General features: G+C 45.0%; 1 protein-coding gene across 1 annotated transcript in view; it reads left to right on the top strand.

Annotated features, from left to right (window-relative positions):
- The first annotated feature begins 3,118 nt into the window (after nt 1-3,118).
- Nucleotides 3,119-24,863, top strand: part of rnf213b (ring finger protein 213b) — an 84,160-nt gene continuing 62,415 nt past the window's right edge. Inside the window, exons 1-28 of the mRNA XM_024008203.2 lie at nt 3,119-3,409; nt 3,884-4,141; nt 4,870-5,597; nt 5,759-5,914; nt 6,056-6,225; nt 6,321-6,595; nt 6,719-6,966; nt 7,065-7,271; nt 7,521-7,734; nt 7,842-7,897; nt 7,980-8,145; nt 8,637-8,798; nt 8,911-9,009; nt 14,434-14,562; nt 14,736-14,901; nt 15,183-15,350; nt 15,980-16,129; nt 16,311-16,939; nt 17,121-17,280; nt 17,432-17,649; nt 17,798-17,941; nt 18,028-18,180; nt 18,312-19,665; nt 19,763-19,947; nt 20,094-20,252; nt 20,373-24,209; nt 24,321-24,457; nt 24,558-24,656. Coding sequence (XP_023863971.1) covers nt 3,980-4,141; nt 4,870-5,597; nt 5,759-5,914; nt 6,056-6,225; nt 6,321-6,595; nt 6,719-6,966; nt 7,065-7,271; nt 7,521-7,734; nt 7,842-7,897; nt 7,980-8,145; nt 8,637-8,798; nt 8,911-9,009; nt 14,434-14,562; nt 14,736-14,901; nt 15,183-15,350; nt 15,980-16,129; nt 16,311-16,939; nt 17,121-17,280; nt 17,432-17,649; nt 17,798-17,941; nt 18,028-18,180; nt 18,312-19,665; nt 19,763-19,947; nt 20,094-20,252; nt 20,373-24,209; nt 24,321-24,457; nt 24,558-24,656 — 10,331 coding nt within the window. The 5' untranslated portion in view covers nt 3,119-3,409; nt 3,884-3,979. The remainder of the gene's footprint in view (nt 3,410-3,883; nt 4,142-4,869; nt 5,598-5,758; nt 5,915-6,055; nt 6,226-6,320; nt 6,596-6,718; nt 6,967-7,064; nt 7,272-7,520; nt 7,735-7,841; nt 7,898-7,979; nt 8,146-8,636; nt 8,799-8,910; nt 9,010-14,433; nt 14,563-14,735; nt 14,902-15,182; nt 15,351-15,979; nt 16,130-16,310; nt 16,940-17,120; nt 17,281-17,431; nt 17,650-17,797; nt 17,942-18,027; nt 18,181-18,311; nt 19,666-19,762; nt 19,948-20,093; nt 20,253-20,372; nt 24,210-24,320; nt 24,458-24,557; nt 24,657-24,863) is intronic.

Here is a 24,863-nt window from a genome sequence, read left to right as displayed (position 1 = left end):
GGTGAGGGTTATCGTCTTTGTGCAGATGGAGATGCTAGTCACAACAGGACCCAGGTGGGAAGCAGATGTAGCACAGGCAGGATTGCATTCACCACGCACCAAATGGAATAAAACGGACAAACAAGGTGGGACTACGTGAACTTGGCCAATAAGAAGCACTAGTCTGCAAAAGTATTTGCTACGGTGTGCACTACTGAACACGACCCAGGAATGTCCATGAAGAGGTGTGCTCTCACATTTGTATGTGAGGTTTATCTCCCCTGGACACATGGGACACAGATGAAGTCCAACACGAATGTCCAGGAAGAGAAGAGGTGAACTCAGTTTCAAACACTAGTGAGATATTTATACATGGTACTACTGGTTGATGGTACTACACTTAAGACCCCCCAGGGAACCCAGTTTAGGTAACCTTGGCTACTATCGTACGAGTACTCCTCCACTACTGTCTGGAAAACAACCCTCACTCACTGTTACTGTTATGCGCCATTTGTAGTTCTCTTGTGTGAAACATTACCATTTATGTCACATGTTTCTCACATAGAGGTCACAACATGGGGTCAAGCATGACAGAGAAAGGAAGAGAATGCTGGGGTTAACCATTCTACTAACTCATTCTAACCCAGTCCCTACACATTCCTGTAGATCTGAAAGTAATGTACAGGTACTGGAGAAGCATTATGATAAATGGACAATCGTAATAGTGATGCATGATGTGGGTGTGTTTTTTCTTAGGGGGGTGGAGACATGGATGACACCCTTCTCTTGGCAAGACCTCAGTGTGGGGAGGGGACAAACTGACTGCCTATAAGTATATAAGCAGGTCCCTCTGTCGGTGCTCTACAAATTTGCACTGCTGTGGGATTATTATCAAACACTGTGACTTATTCAGGACAGAGGTTTTTAGTGCGAGCAGGTACATAGTCTGTGTCTACTTATGTATTCTCAGCAAACCCTCCAAAAAATAATTGGTGAAACTTACTGAGAAAATAATCAGGTTATTACACATTCAGTGTAAGATGATAGAATGGATGTCTGCAGAGCAAGTTAAACTGTCATAATCATATCAGTTCAGGTGTAATGTATGATATGTCTTTATTCTGACTTGAGGATGAGGACTGCAGTGGCTTTGCTGTGCCTGGTGGCTCTGTGTACAGCACAGAAGAGGAGGAGAACTGAACAGAACTCAGAATGGGACTACAGGACAGAGGGTGAGTGGCTGCCTGGTCTGTTTTCATTTCAGAATCAGAATCACCTTTATTTACACGTACATTTACAGGTACCAGGAATTTTTTTAAATGGTGCTGGACACAATAAACAGAATACACAGATAAGATATATAGATGAAGAATTTACTCACAATCCACATACAGTATATAGATACAGCAAAAACAGAGCAATTACACATTCTGGTTGATCCCTCTGAGGATGTGAATCATCCTCAGCAGTCACAATTTGCTTTTGTTCTTATTATTGCATTCCTTTGTTGCTAATGTATTCTTTAGACATGATAAGGACAGGGTAGCCAGAAATCAGCACAGGGATTTTGAAGAATTGTTAGAAGTAGAACTAAGTACAAAACACTATCAAGAAACATTAACCAAATGACTACCCTCTTCCCTGTTCATGCCATTGCAGCAGAGAAGGTAAACACTAGAGTCTGTGCCAACCTCACCCTGGTGTTGGACAACTGGAAGTTTGCCATCATGACCCAAGTCAAAGACCTTCTCCTCAACGACCACAGCACTGTGCTGCCTGACTACGGGAGGTGGGTAGAATCCTTTGTAGATATGTTTAGTAGGTATTTAGATCATAAGTTCAGAAAACTAACATACTGTATGATTTGATAAATATTAAGGTAAGATACTTCACTGTATCTATTACAAAGCCCATTACTTTGGAATTTTAGCTTTAGTGTTTGTCAGTCAGATCCCTTTGTTATAAGACACAATAAGACTTTATAACATAGAACTTGTTTTTTAACTGTAATTAACTCCCGCAGCCTCCTCATTACACTTTTTTCCCCTCACCCAATCACTCCCTTCCTCCAGGATCCCTCCTCTATCGGATGCCTTAAGAGACCTCTACAAGGAATTCAATGCCCTGAAGGAGCGCCTGGGGGAGCTGACCACCAAGTTTGAGGGCGTCGAGGCATTCGTGGACGACGTGAGGGCAGGAAGAAGCCCCTCCCAGAGCAGAGCAGAGCCCCGCCCACTGACACCAGACGAGGAGAACCAGAGCACCATGCTGACCGGAACTGGAGAGGGAACCGGTACCAGCACTGGTACTAGACCACAGGGACGTAGGAACCGGGTGGTGGTCCGGAGAGTCAAGATACCTGCTGATGGTGCCCAGGTCTAAGGGATTGGACTTTGACAACAAACTTAAATACACCCTCCTCCTTAAACTCAGTGGTGAAAATGACACTCATTCTCTCTAAGCACTCAAGAATTAAAAAAACAATGAGCTGGCTATTCAGTAAAAATGTAATGCTTTCCCCTTTCTGTCAATGAACTCAAATTGTGGGAGACAAGCTGTAAATATTATTTAGCTATTTCTCATTTTTACACAAAATGTTGGTGAGAATATGAATCTGATAACCTTTTTGTCGATAGGTGGCGCCACAGTGTCCAATGACTATATTACAAGGTTGTGCCTTGCTTCAATAGGGTTTCCTGTGAGGGCTTGATTGATCATTTGATATTTTACAGTAAAGTCATTTGTCATGTGTTGTTTTTATCAGATTATTGTCTTATTGTACTATTGTATTGGCCTATCATCACAGTTTCACATCTGCATATGAATGATATAATTACTTTTAATCTGTAAATATATAAATCATTTTCCTATTGAGCTACTCTTCAAAGGATGAAGTTACCCCTAGGCACAGATCGGGAATCAGCGTTTTACCTGAAAATAGGCCTACATGTATTAGGCCTACATGTATTAGGGGTGCCAAGCATATCCTAGATCAGCTGCTTATTGCAGACATAATAAAGGTATTCTGGTTTAGTTACGGTTCAATGAATGTTAAATAATGACAAACATTTACAGAATAAGCGCTTTAATGAATGCGTGTAAATCATAGTGGGCGTGCCTATGAATATGTTTAGGTTTCTAGTTTTGGAAAAAAACAGGCTCAGTTGGTAAGAAATGAAACTGAAAGGCAAAACATAAGGGACTGTCGTACACTGACCTACCCGCTTTAAATGAAGATAACTTTACGTTCACATATCCAGTTAAACATGTAAGATGTTTCGCGACAATCCCTCGAGTTAGGTAAAGGGTGGAGTTTATGAATGTTGGCAGGTGAGCGTTAGAAGGTATTGGCAAATGTATCCTACTTTAGTGGTTGTATTGATGCAACGGACAGATGTCTGAATAGTATTGTAGCAGAGAACACTGTCAGGTAAGGAAGTACAGCCTGTTTTCTCACAGCTTTTTCTAGTTGTAGGCTGTGATGTTACCGTTTATTAGAAATATTCAACAACAAAAAATTGTCTATAGAGACGGTAAATTGTTAGACAAGTTAAATACGCATGTATCTAATACATCTTTAGAGGGAAATACAATATTTATGACATTTTAAATAAGTAAGCAAGCAATTTCTTAGGAAAGAACTCCCATACTCATAACTGGGAGATGAATAGTCATAAACAGAGAAACCGAGGAAACAGAAACTTGGCAATTTCCATCTAACAAACTGATTGAGGAAGTAACGTTAATTTTACTGCAGCTATATATGGGGCGTGGCAGCAACGGCAGCACAGTTGTTGCTGTTTTTCCTGTTCCCTAAAATGTATTAACACAGTAAGTTTCTTTCTGAAGTAGTTAGATATTGCTTCCATTAGAACATTTCATTTGTATTATTCTCCATCTGTAGTGAGAGATTAAGAGAGTGTCTTTAACGTCCAAACCTACCAGAGAGGATACACAACATACAGAGCAATATATCCCGGGCTGGGCAGCAGCTCTGCAGATGGAGCTTGGTTCAGGTGACAGTAGACCCCAAGGAGACCATGGGTCCTTGTCCCAGCAGTACCCTGGCCCTGGGGTGCCAACAGGGACACATCGGCACAACATGGAGGTAACTGCTGAGAAGGACACTGTCACCAAGAGACCCAAGACAGAGGGACAGCAGGTGACACGACCACCTTTCATTTTTACATTTAGCAGACGCTCTTATCCAGAGCAACTTACAGTAGTGAGTGGAAACATTTCTGTACTTTTTCCTGTACTGGTCCCCCGTGGAAATCAAACCCACAGCCAGCAGCATTGCATCCCACTGCTGGCTTGCTTCTGAAGCTAAGCAGGGTTGATTCTTGTCAGTTCCTGGATGGGAGACCAGATGCAGCTGGAAGTGGTGTTGGAGGGCCAGTAGGAGGCACTCTTTCCTCTGGTCTAAAAAATATCCCAATGCCACAGGGCAGTGATTGGGGACACTGCTCTGTGTAGGGTGCTGTCTTTCAGATGGGACGTTAAATGGGTGTACTGACTCTCTGAGGTCATTAAAAATCCCATGGCACTTATTGTAAGAGTATGGGTGTTAACCCTGGTGTCCTGGTTAAATTCCCAAGCTGTCCTTCATGGTCACCTAATCACCCCCAACTTACAATTGGCTCATTCATCCCCCTCCTCTCCCCTGTAACTATTCCCCAGTTCGTCGCTGTAAATGAGAATGTGTTCTGTCAACTTACCTGGTAAAACAAAAAAACTGCCGTTGCAAGTGCTGTGCTCTGCCACACGGGACCCCGTGCGCCTATGTCTTTCATTGTACAATCATTAACAATAAAATGAATGAAACAATTTGGGTAACAGTACTGATTTAAAAGAGTAACTGTCATTGCTGACTTTTTTTGTTATCAACAGGGCCAAGCAAAGTCCCCCAGGAGAGATCAGGATATGAAGAAGAAGACAAGGAGAGGTAACAGAAGAAAAAATAAAGGAATGAAAAATCAAGCTGACAGGGATCCTCAGACTCAGAGTACACTGGAAAAAGGGGAGATGGAGACCCAAACCGACCAGGTGTGTCAAACCTTGGAAACACAGACACAAGAACACGACCAAGACCACCAAGCTGAAACCAGTCAACAACAGGACCAGTCCATGCATCAGACTAATGATACAAAACAAACACATGTCAAGGATACTAAGAGAGTTCAGGTCCAGACTCAAACAAATAAACCTAAAGGCAAGAGCCAGGCAACTCAGACCCCTATAGTTGTTCAGAACACACAGCAGACACAGACAGAACCCTCTGATTCCACTCAGCCAATGACAGATGAACATGCTGACACCACTCAGCCAATGAATGAGCAAACACAGAACAGCGATGGAGCAGGCAGTGAAGGAGCAGCATCAGAACCACCTAAGAGGGAGAATCCAAACTCTACTGAAGAGGTAAAGAGTAAGCCTGAATCAGAGAAAGCGGTACAACATTCAGGAGCCTGCCAGGTAGAAAAGGGAGTCAAATTAACTACCAAGTCTTATGCAGAAGCTGCAGCGGAAAATAAAACAAAGACTCAGAAGGGGTCGAAAGAGCCGAGTCCTCAGACTTCAGATCAATGCAAAAAGGATTCCAAGAGTAGAGGATGTCGGTAAGCTGGCAATAAGCTTATGGCATGCTGTTATTACCTGAGTACAATGAGTAACATAACACATGACGCGACACATAACAAGTATACTGTTATTACTTCTTTATCACTGTAACTAGTCACTCAACATTTTCTGTCTTCTTTTATTTTCTCTCCTTCATCAGAGAGCAGTCCCCAGTAAGGATTCCTCCTGGGATTCCTATGTTCACCTTTCATATCTATGCTGTGCTGGACAAAAAGTTCAGATTCAACCAAGAATATGACACGCTCTTGTTATGTCATCAAGGTGACACTCATGCGCTTGAAATGACTCATTTCATGTGAGTATGAATACTTTTCTCCTTACTGGTGATGTTGGATTGATGAGAATATTTTACTGTTTATCGGCTACATAAACCACACAATACACACATAGCGATAATTATCAATGTTTGTAAATCAGTTTTTAATTTATTCTTTAGAGGTCTATGTCAGAAAGGCTATCTAATAGAAGCAAGTCTCTCAGTACCGGAAAGCTCAATACTCAGGGGACAAATGTTGACTTACCATTATCGGGTGCAGCAAAGGCAGAAAGAGATTTTGGAGATAGCCACAAGGAATATTCAAATTCCAAATGATTCACAAATAAAGGGTAAGAGGAAAACATTTAAAATCTATTTTTAGAAGTTAACGATTACCTTGTATGTTACATTGAGTATGATACTGATTATTCATCATTGTTTCCAGAGTTGCACCTTTATGAGGGTCACATTCATCGGCTGGAGTCAATGTGGTCCGTCCAAGGGTGGATAGATGCGTTCCAATCAAAAAGAAAGGGTATGGCTGATGCCTGGCAAGCCTCTGCCCATCTACTACTAGGCCACATTTTACAGAAATGGGATCCACCCAACCAGGAGAGCACTGTGCAGTTTGCTCAGCTCTTGCATCATTTCCAGAGGAGTTACTCATCAGCTGTTCAACAGGTGGTCTACCCAGGAAATTTCAAACCCCCTTTCGTTAAGGTGAGTGGGACATTTACAGTGTGTAATGATATTGTAATGGCATTTCAAGAAAACAGTATGACCATTAGATCCAATACTACACATTCAATGTTTTCTTTATTTTTCTCTTTTTTTGGAATAAAGGTGTCAGAGTTGATTTCTGAGCATTTGCTGCAGCTGTTGCATGCTGAGTCCCAGGGAACATCGCAGAAGAGCCAGACTGTCAACAACCCTCTAGTGTTTGGCTTGTCTTTGTTCAGAGTCTGCCAAGCTTGTCAGATAGATCTTGGGGTGAAGGGCTTGGCAAAACTATGCTACGTAGTATCCTCACACACTGCACTTGACAGCAGAAACATAGAGGAAATTAGAAATTTCTTCCCCTATCTACAAAAGTGAGTTTCAGATGCTATGTTTATATTGTGTTGTTTGATTACAGCAACCCTGTCCTATATGTTGGGTGAAATCTGTTCATCTGTCTTTGTCTCCACAGCCTTGTGATTGGTGTGATCAACTATTGCTCACAGAGGCTGGTCTCAGAGCTTCCCCTGCTCATTCCTCTACTGCACATGCTCAGACAGCCGGGAGCAGACGCTGGCAGGCTTGGTCCTACTATAGAGGAGATGAACTGGGCAGGGCTTGAAAATGTTAACTACAACAACTTCAGAGAGAGGATCAGAACCTTTTCTGACAAAAGAAGGTTTGTCCAATTGTGTCTCAAAACCCTATTTGAGTGGTCCACAATGTGCTTTTTAAAATCTGTATTGTGAATAATTGTATCATTGTGGAGGGAAATTTAACCAAAAATATTACTATTTCTAACTCTGCATATATGTGTTCAATTAGACTATTATTCCAGTTAGTTCACATTTCTTTTCCTCAGGAGAAAGACTTGACAGTACATTGACCTCAAACATGCATAACATTGATGACACTTTCCTCTTTGCAGGATGATGCTCACTTTGATCCAGAATCACATTTCTGTGGCTAAAGAGATGCCTCTGGTTTGGACCAGCTGGCTGTCCCTGGTGGCCTCTGAGGACCTTCCAGAATTCTCCACCCTGAAGAGCATACCTCCAGAACACATGATCCAAAGCCTGCTGTACAGGCTTCGACAGTATGGGGAGAATACTGATGTCAAAACACAACAACAAAATGTAGAGGTAAGTTATGGATCATTAATGTCTGATAAGATTACTCAGTTAAAGAGTAGTGCTATTGTGGTGGATCTTTAAATATTAATTTGTGACATTATTATTTCAACTTCCAGGTTACTCAAAAGATCCTGTGCTTTGTACTGGAGAAAGTTGAAGAGGAGAAGGAAAGGTATTGGAATTTGAGATCTGTGAGCGTGAGTCCTTTGAGTGTTATATTATTTTGCTATTGTATGTTTGGCTTTTGTTTATAGGCTAGCAGATTCTGGGTTTGTGGACTCCATCCTCTTGAGTTGCATCAGTGTTCTGAAGAGCACTTGCCGGATGGCGCGACTTGTCCCGTTCTACAAGGCAGCAGTGCTATCCTTCCAACTAGTGCTGAAAGCGGCTGAAATTCTGGATGCTGCACTTGCAAACAAGGTAGTTGTTGAATTTGCTGTTGTTCTATTTATACCCCCTTTTTCTCCTCAATTTCGTGATATTCAATTGGTAGTTACAGTCTTGTCTCATCGCTGCAACTACCGTCTCCTCTGTAACACGACCCTGCCAAGCCGCACTGCTTCTTGACACACTGCTTGCTTAACCCGGAAGCCATCCGCACCAATGTGTCAGAGGAAACACCGTACAATTAGCGACCGTGTCAGCGTGCATGCGCCCGGCCTGCCACGGGAGTCACTAGAGCGCAATGCGGAAAGGACATCCCACCCGGCCAAACCCTCCCCTAACCCAGACGAGGCTGGGCCAATTGTGCGCTGCCTCATGGGTCTCTCGGTCATGGCCGGCTGCGACACAGCCCGGGATCGAACCTGGGTCTGTAGTGACGCCTTAGAACGCTGCTCCACTCGGGAAGCCGTCGCTGTTGTTCTTTGAGCTCCAATAGTACACCTAATAGTGTGTGTGTTCCTCCCCAGACTCCGGATGGTGAGCAGAAGAGACCGGAGCAGTTCCAGCTATCTGACAAGCTTGGGGATGTGCTGCAACATCTCAGCCAGTGGAGAGACAATCTTCTCTTCAATGCTCTCCTGAAACAAGGCGCTCAGTCCAAATCCCTCAGCTACCCCAAAGAAATAGAGGTACTGTAGCCAAACTAGCAGACATTAGCAGACAATATTTGTTCCCAGACGTACACAGTTTTCTGTTAATTATAAACCTGTTTGTATGTGTATGTTCACCTTGTGTTGGTAGATGTGGGATGCCTTCCTGAGGGTAGAATGCTCTCTGCAGAGTGTGTCAGCCCAGTGGATGTCCAGCCTGGACAGAGACCTGAGGAAGAGGATCTCTAGGGTGAGTGTATAGGCCTACAGACCAGGTCATACATTCAGGAAACCTAGGAGAGTTTTGAGATTTGATTAGCTGGACACAATTGGTCAGATTCACTCGGACACAAATCAAGCATAGTCCTGGATTAAGGAGCACATTCAATGTTCTTTATTGAGCATTATTTTTAGTCTAGGATTAGGCTCAATCTGTATCAGGGAAACCGTCTTTCTCATTCCTACTATGCGGTGCCTTTTCTGTCCCCAGGAAATATCACTTCTTATTTAAAGTAAAATGTAGATTCTAAAAGGCTTTAAATAAAAGGTCAGGTGTCCTTTACCTTAATAACTCAAAAATATGGATCTTGAAAGGGAATTTTATGCATTTTGAAAATGTCCCCGGGTGTTATTTGTCAACTACTATGAGAATTATAAGCTATAATTTGTTTAAAATCTTTCATTATTTTAGAGTATTTTAGAGTCCAAAATACTTGTACTCGAGTCACAAATTTGATGACTTGAGACTTGACTTGATAGAAAATAAAATAACTTGAGACTTGGAGCAACAAGACTCGGAACTCAACTTGAGACTGATGACTTGAAATTATCTAGCCAGGTTTTGTAATGTTTTGGCACTCATTTTGTGGCACAGAGTTTATGTGGATTACTCTCCATGCAGCCAGAGACAGTAACCGCAGTATCTCCCTTGCAAAAAAAGGTGCAACAGATTGGGTAGTGAAATGCACACTCGGCACTCTGATTGGACCAACAAACTAAATCAAATCAAATCAAATCAAATCAAATTTTATTAGTCACATACACATGGTTAGCAGATGTTAATGCGAGTGTAGCGAAATGCTTGTGCTTCTAGTTCCGACAATGCAGTAATAACCAACAGTAATCTAACCTAACAATTCCACGCTACTACCTTACACACACACACAAGTGTGAAGGGATAAAGAATATGTACATAAAGATATATGGATGAGTGGTGGTACAGAACGGCATGGCAGATGGCAGTAGATGGTATAGAGTACGGTATATACATATGAGATGAGTACTGTAGGGTATGTAAACATAAAGTGGCATAGTTTAAAGTGGCTAGTGGTACATGTATTGCATAAAGATGGCAAGATGCAGTAGATGAATATAGAGTACAGTATAATACTATGAGATGGGTAATGTAGGGTATGTAAACATTGTATTAAGTGGCATTGCTTAAAGTGGCTAGTGGTACATTTTTACATAATTCCATCAATTCCCATTTTTAAAGTGGCTGGAGTTGAGTCAGTATGTTGGCAGCGGCCGCTAAATGTTAGTGGTGGCTGTTTAACAGTCTGATGGCCTTGAGATAGAAGCTGTTTTTTCAGTCTCTCGGTCCTGCTTTGATGCACCTGTACTGACCTCGCCTTCTGGATGATAGCGGGTGAACAGGCAGTGGCTTGGGTGGTTGTTGTCCTTGATGATCTTTATGGCCTTCCTGTGACATGGGTGGTGTAGGTGTCCTGGAGGGCAGGTAGTTTGCCCTGGTGATGCGTTCTGCAGACCTCACTACCCTCTGGAGAGCCTTACGGTTGTGGGCGGAGCAGTTGCCGTACCAGGCGGTGATACAGCCCGACAGGATGCTCTCGATTGTGCATCTGTAGAATTTTGTGAGTGCTTTTGGTGACAAGCCGAATTTCTTCAGCCTCCTGAGGTTGAAGAGGCGCTGCTGCGCCTTCTTCACAACGCTGTCTGTGTGGGTGGACCAATTCAGTTTGTCCGTGATGTGTACACCGAGGAACTTAAAACTTTCCACCTTCTCCACTACTGACCCGTCGATGTGAGGATAGGGGGGTGCTCCCTCTGCTGTTTCCTGAAGTCCAACAATCATCCTCCTTGTTTTGTTGACGTTGAGTATGAGGTTATTTGCCTGACACCCACTCCGAGGGCCCTCACCTCCTCCCTGTAGGCCGCTCGTCGTTGTTGGTGATCAAGCCTACCACTGTAGTGTCATCCGCAAACTTGATGATCGAGTTGGAGGCGTGCATGGCCACGCAGTCGTGGGTGAACAGGGAGTACAGGAGAGGGCTCAGACGCACCTTGTGGGGCCCCCAGTGTTGGAGGATCAGGGGTGGAGATGTTGTTACCTACCCTCACCACCTGGGGGCGGCCCGTCAGGAAGTCCAGGACCCAGTTGCACAGGGCGGGGGTCGAGACCCAGGGTCTCGAGCTTGATGACGAGTTTTGGAGGGTACTATGGTGTTAAATGCTGAGCTGTAATCGATGAACAGCATTCTCACATGGGTATTCTCTTGTCCCAGATGGGTTAGGGCAGTGTGCAGTGTGGTTGCGATGCGTCGTCTGTGGACCTATTGGGTCGGTAAGCAAATTGGAGTGGGTCTAGGGTGTCGGTAGGGTGGAGGTGATATGGTCCTTGACTAGTCTCTCAAGCACTTCATGATGACGGAAGTGAGTGCTACGGGGCGATAGTCGTTTAGCTCAGTTACCTTAGCTTTCTTGGGACAGGAACAATGGTGGCCCTCATTGAAGCATGTGGGAACAGCAGACTGGGATAAGGATTGATTGAATATGTCCGTAAACACACCAGCCAGCTGGTCTGCGCATGCTCTGAGGACGCGCTGGGAATGCCGTCTGGGCCTGCAGCCTTGCGAGGGTTAACACGTTTAAATGTTTTAAACTGTCAATCAATACAGGTCGGATGGTGAGCTAGCGAACAATTGCTGATTTGCTGTACAGCAAAAGGATCGGGTGCAGCGCAAACGTCAAATTATAGGAACAGAGGATTGCTATAATGAATAAATATGCAGCTCAAAAAAAATTTGATGATCAGGAATATTAACTGTTTACTTTGCAAGCTCATCGGCAATAACTACTAGCATAGGCCTGCTGGTATTTTGGTATGTAACAATTGCTTGAAGTTTATAATTTACTTATGAAGTTTGTATTCGGAATTTGCTGTTAAAATTTGTTATTACTTTGGCGAAGATGCACCATAGGCACAGCTCTTCACTTGCGCTCCCACCAGGGGAGAGAGCTTTTTTTCTCCTGTTGAAATGTTCGCTCTTGCTTTCACACGTTTAAATGCATAGGCCCTGTGTGGTAAATTTATATTCCATCTAATAATACAATAATTGCTAGCGTTTCATAATTTCATCCCGTACCGTTTATTGCAACACCTAGACATTTCTGTTTGATAGCCCTACCATTGGGGCAGCAGGTAACCTAGTGGTTAGAGCCTTGGGCCAGTAACCGAAAGGTTGCTCGATCGAATCCCAGAGCTGGTAAAAATCTGTCCCTGAACAAGGCAGGTCGTCATTGTAAGTAAGAATTTGTTCTTAACTGACTTGCCTAGTTAAATAAATAAAGATTAAATAAAAAAATACCATACATTTTCAGTTTGGCAAACCATTTCTTAACCTCAGAGTGGGCGCAATGTTTATTGTGCACATGAATGTTCACAAGACTCATGAGGTAGAAGATCTGTTTAATTCAATGTATGGTTTCGCTCCTGGGTGGAAGGGTCTTTAGAGGTAGCCAATGAAGACCTTGCTAGATCTATCCCTGTACCAATGACACTCACACACACAGAGTTTTGTGTGTCCTATGAGCCAATGTATGCTTGATCCGAAAATGTGGTCGGAGGCGCCGTATGGATGGTGTTACGGTGTAAGTGCAGCACGGCCAATGCAGACGGCTTTTAGAAATAGGCTACGTGGCCTGCACTCCATGGTTTGGAGTCAGAATGTTGAATAAGCTAAAATGATTGTTCCATCTATGCATGGTGTTGAAATATCATGAATAATCATTAAGTCTGATTAAGACGAATGTACTAATGTAACAATAGATGTGGAAATTGCCTTTTACATTGTAGAACCAGTTTATTGGTTGTAATTGCCAATTGGGTAATTGTATGGTCCTGGGGGCCAAGTGCTTATAATATTTAGGCCTAGCAGTTTGAGCTCCTGTTAGACAGATTCGATTTGGTTTCTCAAGGGGAACCAGGCTGTACAGTCTTGCCCTCTACCTGTGTCCATTCAGATAGGGCAGGTTAAGCCTGCTACAGAGACTATTTCATTTGGGCTATTGCCTGTGTATATTTGGTCCACCATATTATCCCTATTGTCCACCCTGTGGACAATAATGCAATAATGCAATAACTATAGGATTATGCACCTAAAACGGGCGGCAGTTAGCCTAGTGGTTAGAGCGTTGGGCCAGTAACTGAAAGGTTGCTGGATCGAATCCCCGAGCTGACAAGGTAAACATCTGTCATTTTGCCCCTGAGCAAGGCAGTTAACCCACTGTTCCCTGGTCTCCGAAGACGTGGATGTCGATTATGGCAGCCCCCTGCCCCTCTCTGATTCAGAGGGCTCTGGGTTAAATGCGGGAGACACATTTCAGTTGAATGCATTCAGTTGTACAACTGACTAGGTATCCCCCTTTCCCAGTCTACTTGTATGATTTGGCTCTTTCACCATTGGATCACCAAGACCCGTAAATAAATCTACACTCTGAGCAAGTAAACCTGCCTTCTGCTGATTTCATGCCCTAATGACTGGTACAAGGTTCATATTTTACAATTACATAGGCTAGTCAAAATGTGTTGTAGACAAAATAATGAAATGGGATGTCTGGTAGCCTCAATAAATAGACAAAGATTTGTAGTTGAAAAAGTCCTTGCATGTAAATTTTTTTTTTACTTGACTTGATAACTTGTGACTCGACTTGACTTGCTCTTAGAATGCACGACTTGAACTTGACTCGAGTCTTGACCCGATCTACTTGGGACTCGACTTGGATCTTGTGACTTGAGACTTGTTTGTGACTCGAATAATTATGACTTTGTCCCACCTCTGCTATTTTATATTCCTAGTTAAAAAAAGGTTTATTATTGTATTTAACATTTTTTGTGTACCTGATAACACTTTCCACCCAGTTAGTTTGTAGTAATTCTCCTTAGAAAAACAGCCCCTTCCCACAATGACATCACCTTCAGGAAGTGTCATAATTTGTTTGGTGGGAAAACAATGGTGCAAAGCTAAGTAAATATAAACACTCGGTTTCATCTATTTTTCCATGTTTCATGATGCTAGTCTGTTTGTCTCACTCATACATTTCCACCCTGTTAGGCTAAATTATATAGAAAATGTATCACATTTTAAAATGTTAAAATATATTTAATATAGACGTTAAACCCTCTTCACGTGTTTCACAAAGCTATGTATTATTTAGACTCCAAATTTCCACCCTATTATCAAGCCTGTTAGGATAATGCAATAACTATGGGATTTAATTGTCTGAGCTTGACTAATATATTATTCTGAAAGTCAAACGTGTCCTTTTTTGGTAGAATACAAAGAAAATTACAAATATATACTCCCCCCCACATAGTATAAATAACCCAGCCCTATATCCCTCTGAGGTCAATCATTTTCTCTTTGCTCCACAGGCCAGTGATATGGACATGGTGGTGGTGTGCTGCCTTGAGTCATCAATGGAGGCTATAGGGAAGAGCCATGCCACCATAAAGACCTGCTTTCAGGAACTGTGTTGCTCTGCCATCAAGAACATCTGTCAGGTTAGTGGCATCCATCTTAACAAAAGCTGACTGGAAGACAGTCAGAATTATCATTACTAGTGAGTGAGTGAGGAAGAAATTGAGTGAGTGAGTGAGCAAGCGAGCAAGCGAGCGAGTGGAATGAGTGTGAACATGATCATGATTGTTATTGATGAGTTATTTCTAATTTTCAGGATGGGAAAGAGGGGGACCTTATGCGAATGCTGTCCCCCCTGTCGAAGGTGCTCCCCCCCTCTGTCCTGTCTTCCATCGTGGTTGAGTCAGCGGCCCGGTTTGAGTACGACCCTGTTGGTCACCTGCTGGACCCCCAGTCTGCCCTCAACCACCTCCTGTCTCATGGTACACCTCCTGTCTCAATCAATCAGTCTGAATAGTCATAGTTACAATATGTCCACTAGTGTAATCTTATCTATTGATATGTACCAGAGGTATTGTAGCTTACTAGCTCACCATGGTTTATATCTGCAAATTGCTTACATATCTTAGTGTTTTTGACATGATTATGACAGCCTTATGATGGAGTGTTCAAGTAAGTTTTACCCTTATTTTTAGAGATCCTGCTTTAAATGTTTATGCAGGTAGCTGATGTTTATACTTACAGATACCTGACTCTTTTCCAGGGGACTGGAAAGTGATCCAGGTGGATGCTGAGGCTGGTGAGGTGATCAGAGGCTGTCAGAGTGCCCTGGCCTCCCTGGTAGAGGCTCTGTGTCTGGGTCATGTACCTGTGGGACATCTTCAGACCACCCTGAAACTCAGAGAGCAGTTCAAACAGATCTACCGCCAGTGTAAGTGCCATCATATCTCTCAATACATGGACTTAGATGATGGTAATGGATTTCTCAAAGTTCAATGTTCTCAACATGTTACCTAACAGCCAACAATAGAAGAAAATAAAAATATCTCTCCATGAATGAAAATTATGTGCAAACATCACAAAATGATCTCTGCAGGTGCTAAGGTTTTGTCACTTTGTTCCACCTGGCATATTCTCCTGCTGGTATCATGTTTTAAAGTATGACCCAGACAGTGTTGAAAAAACAAGGCAAACAGCATGTCAAGGCAGGCAGGGGTCAATAATCCATAGAGGGTGTAAGGTACAGGACAGCAGGCGGGCTCATGGTCAGGTCAGGCAGAGGTCGGTATTCCAGAGTAGTGGGGCAAAGGTACAGGACGGCAGTAAGGGTCAGGAATGGTCAAAACCGGGAAACCAGAAAACAGGGACTATAGCAGGAGCAAGGGGAAAGCGCTTGTAGGTTTGAACAAACAAAACAAACTGGCACAGACAGACAGAAAACACAGGTATAAGTACCTAGGGGATAATGGGGAAGATGGACAACACCTGGAGGGGGGTGAAGACAAGCACAAGGACAGGTGAAACAGATAAGTGCGTGACAGCTGGTCTGGTCTTCCACAGATAAGAGGCCTGCTAAGCTGGAGAATGTTCCTGCTGATGCTGAGGTGATCCTGGCTCAAAGAGAGAAAGACCTCCAGGCCTTCTACCAGCAACACGAGCACGTGGACACACTCATCAAGATGATGGGCAAGGTCTCAGAGAACATCACAGGTGAGAAACTGAATGTCTCAGCAATAGAATGTAATAAGATACTGTACAGATGCAAAGTCACAGAGATGCAGTAAGTCATCTCAAAATAAAAAAGTAATCAGAGAGAGAATGGTTGGCTAAGGTATTCTCTCAGCTATGATGTAGTACAGTATGATTCAACATGTTTATCTCTTTTCACCAGCTCCAGAGATCTCCACTCTGGAAGACCAACACAGAGCTGACCTCCAAACAGTGAGCCTGAACAGGCTGGTGGTGGTCCAGCCCTGCTGTATGGAGAAGGGGGATGAGCAGCAGACATCCCCAGGGCTGGTTCTGTGGTACAGCGCTAACCAAGGGGTTCTGGAGATGGCCAGGGAGATGCACGAGCTGGGTGACAGTAACCTGCTGCTTCGCTCCTGGGTGGACGGATCTTTAGAGGTAGCCAATGAAGACCTTACTAGACCTATCCCTGTACCAATGACCCTCAAACAGGTCTGCGACATAATCTGGAAACCCCGGTTGAGTGGCTTCTGTCAGCTAGGCCTTAGGATCGCTATGTCGCTTGCCACCTTTGAGGAGATCGACCAGGCACTGAACGCATCAGGGGACCAGGGAGAGGGGTTTCAGATGAGGAGGGAGCTGGGGCTGATGTCTGGGAGGCTGCAGGGGTACCAGGAACTGGAACAAGGCTGGGTGGAGGTCAGGCTGGGCCAGATCCAGGAGTATCGTCAGGTCCATCAGGCAGTAGCCTCGGCCAGTGTAGTCCTGAGGATCGCTGAGAGGATGGATCTTAGAGGAGACTTCAATGAGATCCACAGTCTCACCCAACTGGTAATAAAGCAGTCACTTTATCATAGAGGTTTCATAATGGTGTTGTTAATATGAAATAGTGTTGTTAATGTTTATGATTGCAATTTCTGCCAGAAGGTGTATACTACATTACCATTGTCTGATTTTCTCTATTCTATAACAGTTCTATACTTTGTAATTAATTGTGTCATGTAACATACAGGAGGATGACTCGTTCAAGAGGAGGGTCCTGGGGTCGCTCAGTGATGACCTCATCCGTGCCAAGCAGCAGCTGTCCATGGTCACCCCGCAGCACACTGCATGTCTAGAGGTGTTCCTAGACAGCCATACTCTGGTCAGCTGGGTCCAGGACCAACTCTGTAGTAAGACACTGGCCAACACTGTTGTCCAACACCACTGTCCATTTCAGCCATTATGGTTGGCCATTCAGCAATTATGGTTGAGATTGGCATTCAAAGGGGACTTAATCTAAGTTGAAAGTCTCTTCTTTTACTGTTTATTTTCATTGAACAGATATGAGTGACGTGAAAGTGTTTGTGGACCTGGCCTCCATCTCGGCTGGAGAGAATGACACAGAGATCGACCGAGTGGCCTGTTTCCATGATGCAGTGATGGGCTACAGTCCCTTGCTCTACTCTCTCTCCCGCAAGGCTGGGTTTGAGGAGTTCATGATCTCTGCTAGACAGGTGTGGGACACCCTACAAAGAGACAAGAGACTCCCTGCCAAATTGGTGATTACTTTCTCTCCATTCTTTGAATTCAATATTAAAGGTACTTTGTCCTGCTTTTGGTGAGACCTAAGGTGACTGTTCTGTAATCCTTGGGTGTGTATAGTAACCATGCCATGTTCACACTGATATACCGGTATGTGTATTCTAGAGAGACTCTAGTCGTTTGCTGGGCTGGCTGAAGGGACTGAGGGAGACCCATGGGTCTGTGGAGCAGTCCTCTTTCTCCCTGGCCTCAGCGATTAATGCACAGGGGGTGTACCACGTGGGCTGGTCTGAGACACACACAGACAGGGTGAGTGGAATGTCTCAAATGAGCACAGATCTGACATCAATCAACAAGGAACCATGAAATACACGTCTTCTTCTTCCTGTTTGTAGAGATGTCTGCAGAGCCTCCTGGTGGTCAGAGTGAGGAAGGACCATGAGGTGAAGAGCTATAACCTGGAGGAGCTACTGGAGCTGCAGAATAAGCTGATGCTCATGTCATCCAAAGGAGAGCATGGCAAGGAGCATGTCAACAGGTTCACCCAGGTCAGTTGATTTCAATGATGCCTTTACCATTGAGCCCTACTGTATCACAACAAGAAAATAACAATAGCAACATGACGGATTTGTTTTCTGGTCTGAAAAGTTAATGAAATATTTAAACTCCCTGTCGCTAGGTGTTTGAGGGAGTTCAGAGACTGGGCTGCATCCTCCTCCAAATGCAGTCTACTGGCAACATGCTTTTCCGGGAGTGTCGAGCCCAGGTACAGTGTAGCCAGGAGAAGCAGCCATGCATCCGGGTCACGTTCTCCTCCCTGCGGGGTAAAGAGATGGTGTACAGTGGGGAGGTGACAGAACATCTCCAGTCCCTATGTCGCTCCATGGAGACCTGCCATAAAGAATGGTGTGCTTTCATCAGCGAGAAACGTTCCCAATTCCACACGCTGAACCACTACACATCTGAGCAGGTGGTTTACCTGTGCAGGTGGATCTACAGCGTGTGTGAGAGGCAGGCCTGTGTTCCTCAACAGGTGTGGCACCTGCTGTCTCCCATTAAGGCTGGGTGCACGCTGAATGATGTCAGAGAGGCCTTCGCCATGGTAACAGAGGTGTTGTCAGGGACACTATCTGGCAATCCAGCAGTGTGGGAAGAGGATGATGAAGATGATTCTGGACGTTCTATGGACTTTAGATCAATTGGACACAACGTTGACAAAAGATGGTGGTACAATGACGAAAATATCGAGAGCAATGTTGAAGAAGTGGGGGATATGATTGAGTTCTCAGATACTGAGGAAGATGAGGTAAAAGAACTCTCATCTATGGCCCAGAGTGATGCAATGGAGGAGGAGACTGAGGAAGGTCTGGAGGACCTGTGGAGGCGATTTAAAGAGGACATGCCAAAGTACCTCATACAGCATGTAGACATCGCTACTCTGGCTCGCTTCCTCTCCTGCCTCTCAGAAATGAACCAACAGGATGTCAAGAGGAAGCTGCCTCCTGCACTCCAAGAAGGGAAGCCCAACCTCGTCCTCTGCCCAGCCACAGAGGTCCTGAGCACCACTCTGTCCTTCTACATGGAGAGCCCAGAGCAGCCTCTGCCGTCCACTGATGAAGTTCTGGTCTGCAGAGAGGACACCACAGAGGAACAGGTGGAGATCTTCCTCAGTCGAGCCCTGGGCCGGGGCGATGGTGCCGTAGGGAGCCAGCAGAAGATCTACACCCTGGTCAACCCAGGCCTGCTGGGGTACGACGTCAGTGTGGCCGTTGGGGAGCTATTCGAGGACCTGGAGAGAAGTGCGGGCCCCCATTACCGCCTGGTGATGACCAGCCCAGTGATGCACCAGCACAGATACGTGCCCTCTTTCTTCAGCAACCACAAAGTACAGGCAGGAGTGGGCATCACTGCAGAGAATGCCAGAAGATATCTCCGTCACCACTTTACTGTTCCGTTCCAACACAGCTCTGTCTCACTCATCTATCCAGACAAACTGTCCGTCTGGGTTATCTCGTCCACTCGCCCTGCAGTTGGTAAGGAAAATTATTGTAATATCTGTTACAAGAATGTACTTGTTTTATAAAAATATTTACCTTATACTATATAGTGTTCTGTTATTTTTTGCAATAGGGAAATCCCTTTATGTGGACCGACTGTTTGAGAAGTTCCCGCAGACTTCAACCAAGGCCCAGCATGTTAGGATCAGACTGATAGAGCCACGGGTTGATCTAGACTCATTCATACATACCCTGTCAGAGAGACTGGCACTGTTGAGAGAGCAGGACCCTGTGCTGCTTCACATTGACACTGCTGCGGTAGGTCTACAGGTGGAGGTCTACAGCTGTCTCTTTTCTGTGTAATGATCGTGTATAAGGATGCATCAAACTGTCACTATTTGTGCACATAAAATCATGGTAATACTTTGCAGAGAATCAATGAAGCCAATTCTGTTGAATTTCAGGTTAATGCCGGTCTAGAAGAGTTCCTGTTCCACTTATTGGTTCTGGGATGTTTGAGTGACAACAAGGGAATGCTTTGGAGAAGAAATGTAGCTCATCTGATAGCAGTTGAGGTTCTGAGACCATACCCAACCCTTCAGAACCAACCACACACTAAGGAGGTAGTACTCACGACTATTGCTATTAATACTACCCAGACCTCTTTTGGAATATGATTTTCGTGGGTCTCATCTGTTTCTATCCTTCCTCATATATGTAATGTGATCTTGTTTTTTCCATAGATGAGAGTTGGACTTCTTGACATTCTACCTACCATCCAATGCAGACCACCGAAGGAGGTGAAGAAGTTGTTGTTGACAAACCGGAGAACCTTGGACCCACTGATGGATGAGCAGGAGTTTGCCAGTGGAGGGATTCAGAGGCCTTATCAGTTCCTGAAACGATTCAACAGAAATGAGAACCTGGATCCATTTTATCACCGGGAAGGATCCAGAGAGGGGGATCCTATTGACTGTCTACATCATCTTCTGGCAAACTGTGGATTGAAAGATCCGTCATGGGCTGAGCTCAAAAACTTCACCTGGTTCCTAAATTTGCAGTTGAAAGACTGTGAGAAGTCAGTTTTCTGTGACCCAGACTTCCTTGCTGAACACCTGCGGGGTTTCAAGGGCTTCATCGTGAAATTCATGATCCGGATGGCACGGGATTTTGCTTCACCGTCTATGGACACTTCTGACCAGAGTCCCTCTCTGCTCCTTGATGACAACCAAGGAGATGACCTTCTGGCCCGTTTGACCATTCGTAAGCGGTGGGAACGCGAGTCTCATCCATACATTTTCTTCAATGCGGACCACTTCTCAATGTCATTCCTGGGCTTTCATGTGATGAGAAGTCCTGGCGGAAACACTCTCAATGCAGTTGATCCTCAGAGCCATGCAGTGTTGATGGGAGATGTGATGACTCATGAACTTCTACAGGGCCTTCAGCGGCAAGGGATCTCGCTCACTGAAGACTTTGACAGTTTGCCTAGAGCAGACAAGATCAAGAGGATTTCACGTGTTGTTGGTGCCAAGAAAGGGATGATGAAGGGGACATTTGATCCAGACCCGACCTATGAGCTCACTGCTGATAACGTGATGAAGATGCTAGCCATTCACATGAGGTTCCGTTGTGGAATCCCCGTCATCATCATGGGAGAGACCGGCTGTGGGAAGACCCGATTGGTCCGTTTCCTCTGTGATCTCCAGAGGGAAGACAGAGAGGTAGAAAACATGAAGCTGGTAAAAGTGCATGGAGGAACCACAGCTGAGATGATCTACAGAAAGGTGAGGGAGGCAGAGAGACAGGCAGATATCAACCTGAAAACACACAAACTGGACACTGTTTTGTTTTTCGACGAAGCCAACACCACGGAATCCATCTTTGCTATAAAAGAAGTTCTGTGTGACAGAACTGTGCAAGGACAGCCCCTGAAGGCGAATACTGGCCTAAAGATAATCGCTGCCTGCAACCCTTATCGGAGGCACTCTCCTGAAATGGTGGAACGCTTGGAACGTGCTGGGTTGGGATACAGAGTGAAGGCAGGAGAAACAGAAGACTGTCTTGGCAAAGTCCCTTTGAGGCAGCTAGTGTACCGGGTCCATCCACTGCCTCCTAGCATGGCTCCTTTGGTCTGGGACTTTGGCCAGTTGAGCAATTCCACTGAGCTCTCCTACATCAGACAGATTGTCCAGAAGCAAGCCAAGGATCATGATTTGCCTGTGGCGTGTGGCAATGTAATATCAGATGTGTTGGCAGCCTCTCAAAGGTACATGCGTAATCGAAAGAACGAGTGCAGTTTTGTGAGTCTGAGAGACGTGGAGAGGTCCATAAAGGTGCTAGTATGGTTTTACCACCATAGCAACGACCTGTTCCCTGATTCCAATGATTCCAGCGTTCAGAGGACTTTGAAGTGCCTGGCACTTGCAGTGGGAGTGTGCTACTACCCATCTCTGGTTTCAAAGAAGCAGTACTTATCAGCTATCAGTCAACACTTCCCAGAACCGCTGAACACCCCAGAATCACTGCAGCAGGTGATTACGTCATGTCAAGACTTCTTCCTCGAGAACATAGAGACAAGGGAGACAGTGGCCAAGAACATAGCGCTCAAAGAGAACGTGTTCCTCATGGTGGTCTGCATTGAGCTCAGGATTCCACTCTTTCTGGTTGGCAAACCAGGGAGCTCTAAGTCCCTGGCCAAGACTGTGGTTGCGGACGCCATGCAGGGCCAAGCGTCCCACTGTAGCCTCTTCCAGAAGCTCAAGCAGGTGCACATGGTCTCCTTCCAGTGCAGTCCTCACTCCAGCCCTGAGGGCATCATTGGAACTTTCAGGAACTGTGCCCGATTCCAGAAAGACAAAAACATGGATGAGTATGTGTCAGTGGTGGTGCTGGATGAGATTGGGTTAGCAGAAGACTCCCCACAGATGCCCTTGAAGACCCTTCATCCCCTCTTGGAGGATGGCTGCATTGACAATGACAGGCCAGACCCATACATGAAGGTTGGGTTTGTTGGGATCTCAAACTGGGCTCTGGACCCGGCAAAGATGAACAGGGGGATCTTTGTGTCTCGGTGGGATCCGAGTGAGGATGAGCTGGTGGAAACAGCCAAAGGGATCTGCTCATCCTCCATCCCAATTCTTCTGAAAATCAAACACCTCTTTCCGCTGTTAGCGAAGGCCTTTTTGAATATTTGTAAAGAGACAGTGAAGAACCAGTTCTTTGGTCTCAGAGACTATTACAGTCTGGTGAAAATGCTTTTTGCCACAGTCAAATGTTCAGAAAAAGAACCAAACGACAGAGAGTTGGCAGAAGCCATCTTGCGTAACTTCAGTGGACAACCTGAAGACTTTGATCCTGTCATTTTCTTCCAAGATGTCTCCCAGAACCTCAGAGACGTTCCCAGACCAAGTACTCTGCAAATGGTTGAACAAAATCTTGCCCGAGACAACAACCAAGAAAGCCGGTACCTCCTTCTTCTAACCACCAACAATGCAGCCCTCCATATCCTTCAGCAGCAAGTCTTTGCCAAGGCAGACTATGCATCCCCTGAGATTGTGTTTGGCTCAGGCTTTCCCAAGGATCAGGAATATGCCCAGATATGCCGAAATGTGAACCGGGTGAAGACCTGCATGGAAACAGGCCGTACTGTCATCCTTCTGAACCTACAGAACCTCTATGAGAGCCTGTACGATGCCTTGAACCAGTACTATGTATATCTGAGTGGGCAGCAGTATGTGGATTTGGGGCTGGGGTCCCACAGGGTAAAGTGTCGTGTCCACAGGGACTTCAGGCTGGTGGTGATAGAGGACCAGATGAAGGTCTACACACAATTCCCGGTGCCACTCATCAACAGGCTGGAAAAACACAGGGTGGACAGAAGCACAGACCTGACTCCCTGGCAGCACAGGGTTCTGGCCAAACTCAAAGAGTGGGTGCAGGACTTCTCTGGCACTGCGGTGTCAGAAGATTTCCAACTGTCTGATGTTTTTGTTGGTTTCCATGGGGATGCCTGTGCCAGTGCTCTCTTGCAGGCCCTGGAGAGTAGGGAGCATCAGAGGGATCCGGCTGTGGATCAGCAACACAAGGATGAAGGAAATGAGCCTCTGGGGGATGTGGAAGCAAATGAGACAGGTGAGTACAGACAGAAAGAAGGGGCTGATCCTTGTGTTATGGATATGGATGCTGATGATGAAGAGAAGAAGAACATTTCAATGGATGAGGCTGAGGATGATGTTCTCATGGAGGTGGTAGATGATCAAGATGGAGAACCGGCATGCACACCTACCAATAGCGAAGTAGATGATGATTACATGGCAATGGATGCGGACAAAGATTATGTGGAGACGGGAAACAGTCAGTCTAAAGGGACAGATGAGGAAGAGGTCTTTGAATCAGCCAAGGGTTACCTGTTGAATTGTGCCACACCTGACTCAGTTCTAAGACTGAAGTACACAGACCTCGGAAATCAGGAGAAAGAGAGACTTCAGAAGATGTACTTTCATCATCAGCATAATCACTCACTAAGGGACTTCATGAAGAGCCACTTGTCATCAGAGAACTCCAGCAAGTTTATTGAAGTAAGTAGAGTAACATAAAATGAGTTGTGAACTTGTGAACCCAAATAATACCAGTACAGTTTATAGTACCAGTTTACTTCACCAACACTGTTTATTCTTCCATTTTGTAAGGTCACCACATTCTCCAGTTTGCTCACCAAATCTGACGTGCGAGGGTTGGCTCACGCTCTGGGCCTGCACACCCAAACTTTCCTCCTGCTGTCTCTTCACCAATTTGACACAGAGGTCTCCTTCTGCAGCAAGATACGGTACAACACCACTATATCTTAACACCACAAGTTATACACTTAGGTTTTTCTCTCTAGCTGTTTTCATCACTCTCACATTCTCTCTCCTTGACTGCTTTAGCGCCTTCCTACAAGATGCTGGTCCGTCCATCCGTATTCTGGTCGTTCAGATGGACATAGAGGACTCTCACTGCAGCGACGAGCTGATAGCATCAGCAAAGTACTTTTTTTGTATCTGATTTTGTTAGAGATGTTCTCAGTTAGAAATCTTTTAACACTATGACCAATACTATGTTAAATGCTGGCCTCTTGTGGAAATTAGGTAAATTGCAAGAACACAGCCTGCCTTCAACACAACTCTTGGACGCTTGCCCTTTGCTGGCCCCAGTCAATTTGACAACAAGAGATTGTCCAATAAGAAGGCTGC

Source organism: Salvelinus sp. IW2-2015, linkage group LG18 (genome assembly GCF_002910315.2).
Source record: "Salvelinus sp. IW2-2015 linkage group LG18, ASM291031v2, whole genome shotgun sequence".
In the NCBI taxonomy this organism is placed as follows: domain Eukaryota; kingdom Metazoa; phylum Chordata; class Actinopteri; order Salmoniformes; family Salmonidae; genus Salvelinus; species Salvelinus sp. IW2-2015.
The sequence above is the reverse complement of the archived record's forward strand: the minus strand, read 5'-3'. Positions and strand labels throughout refer to the sequence as shown.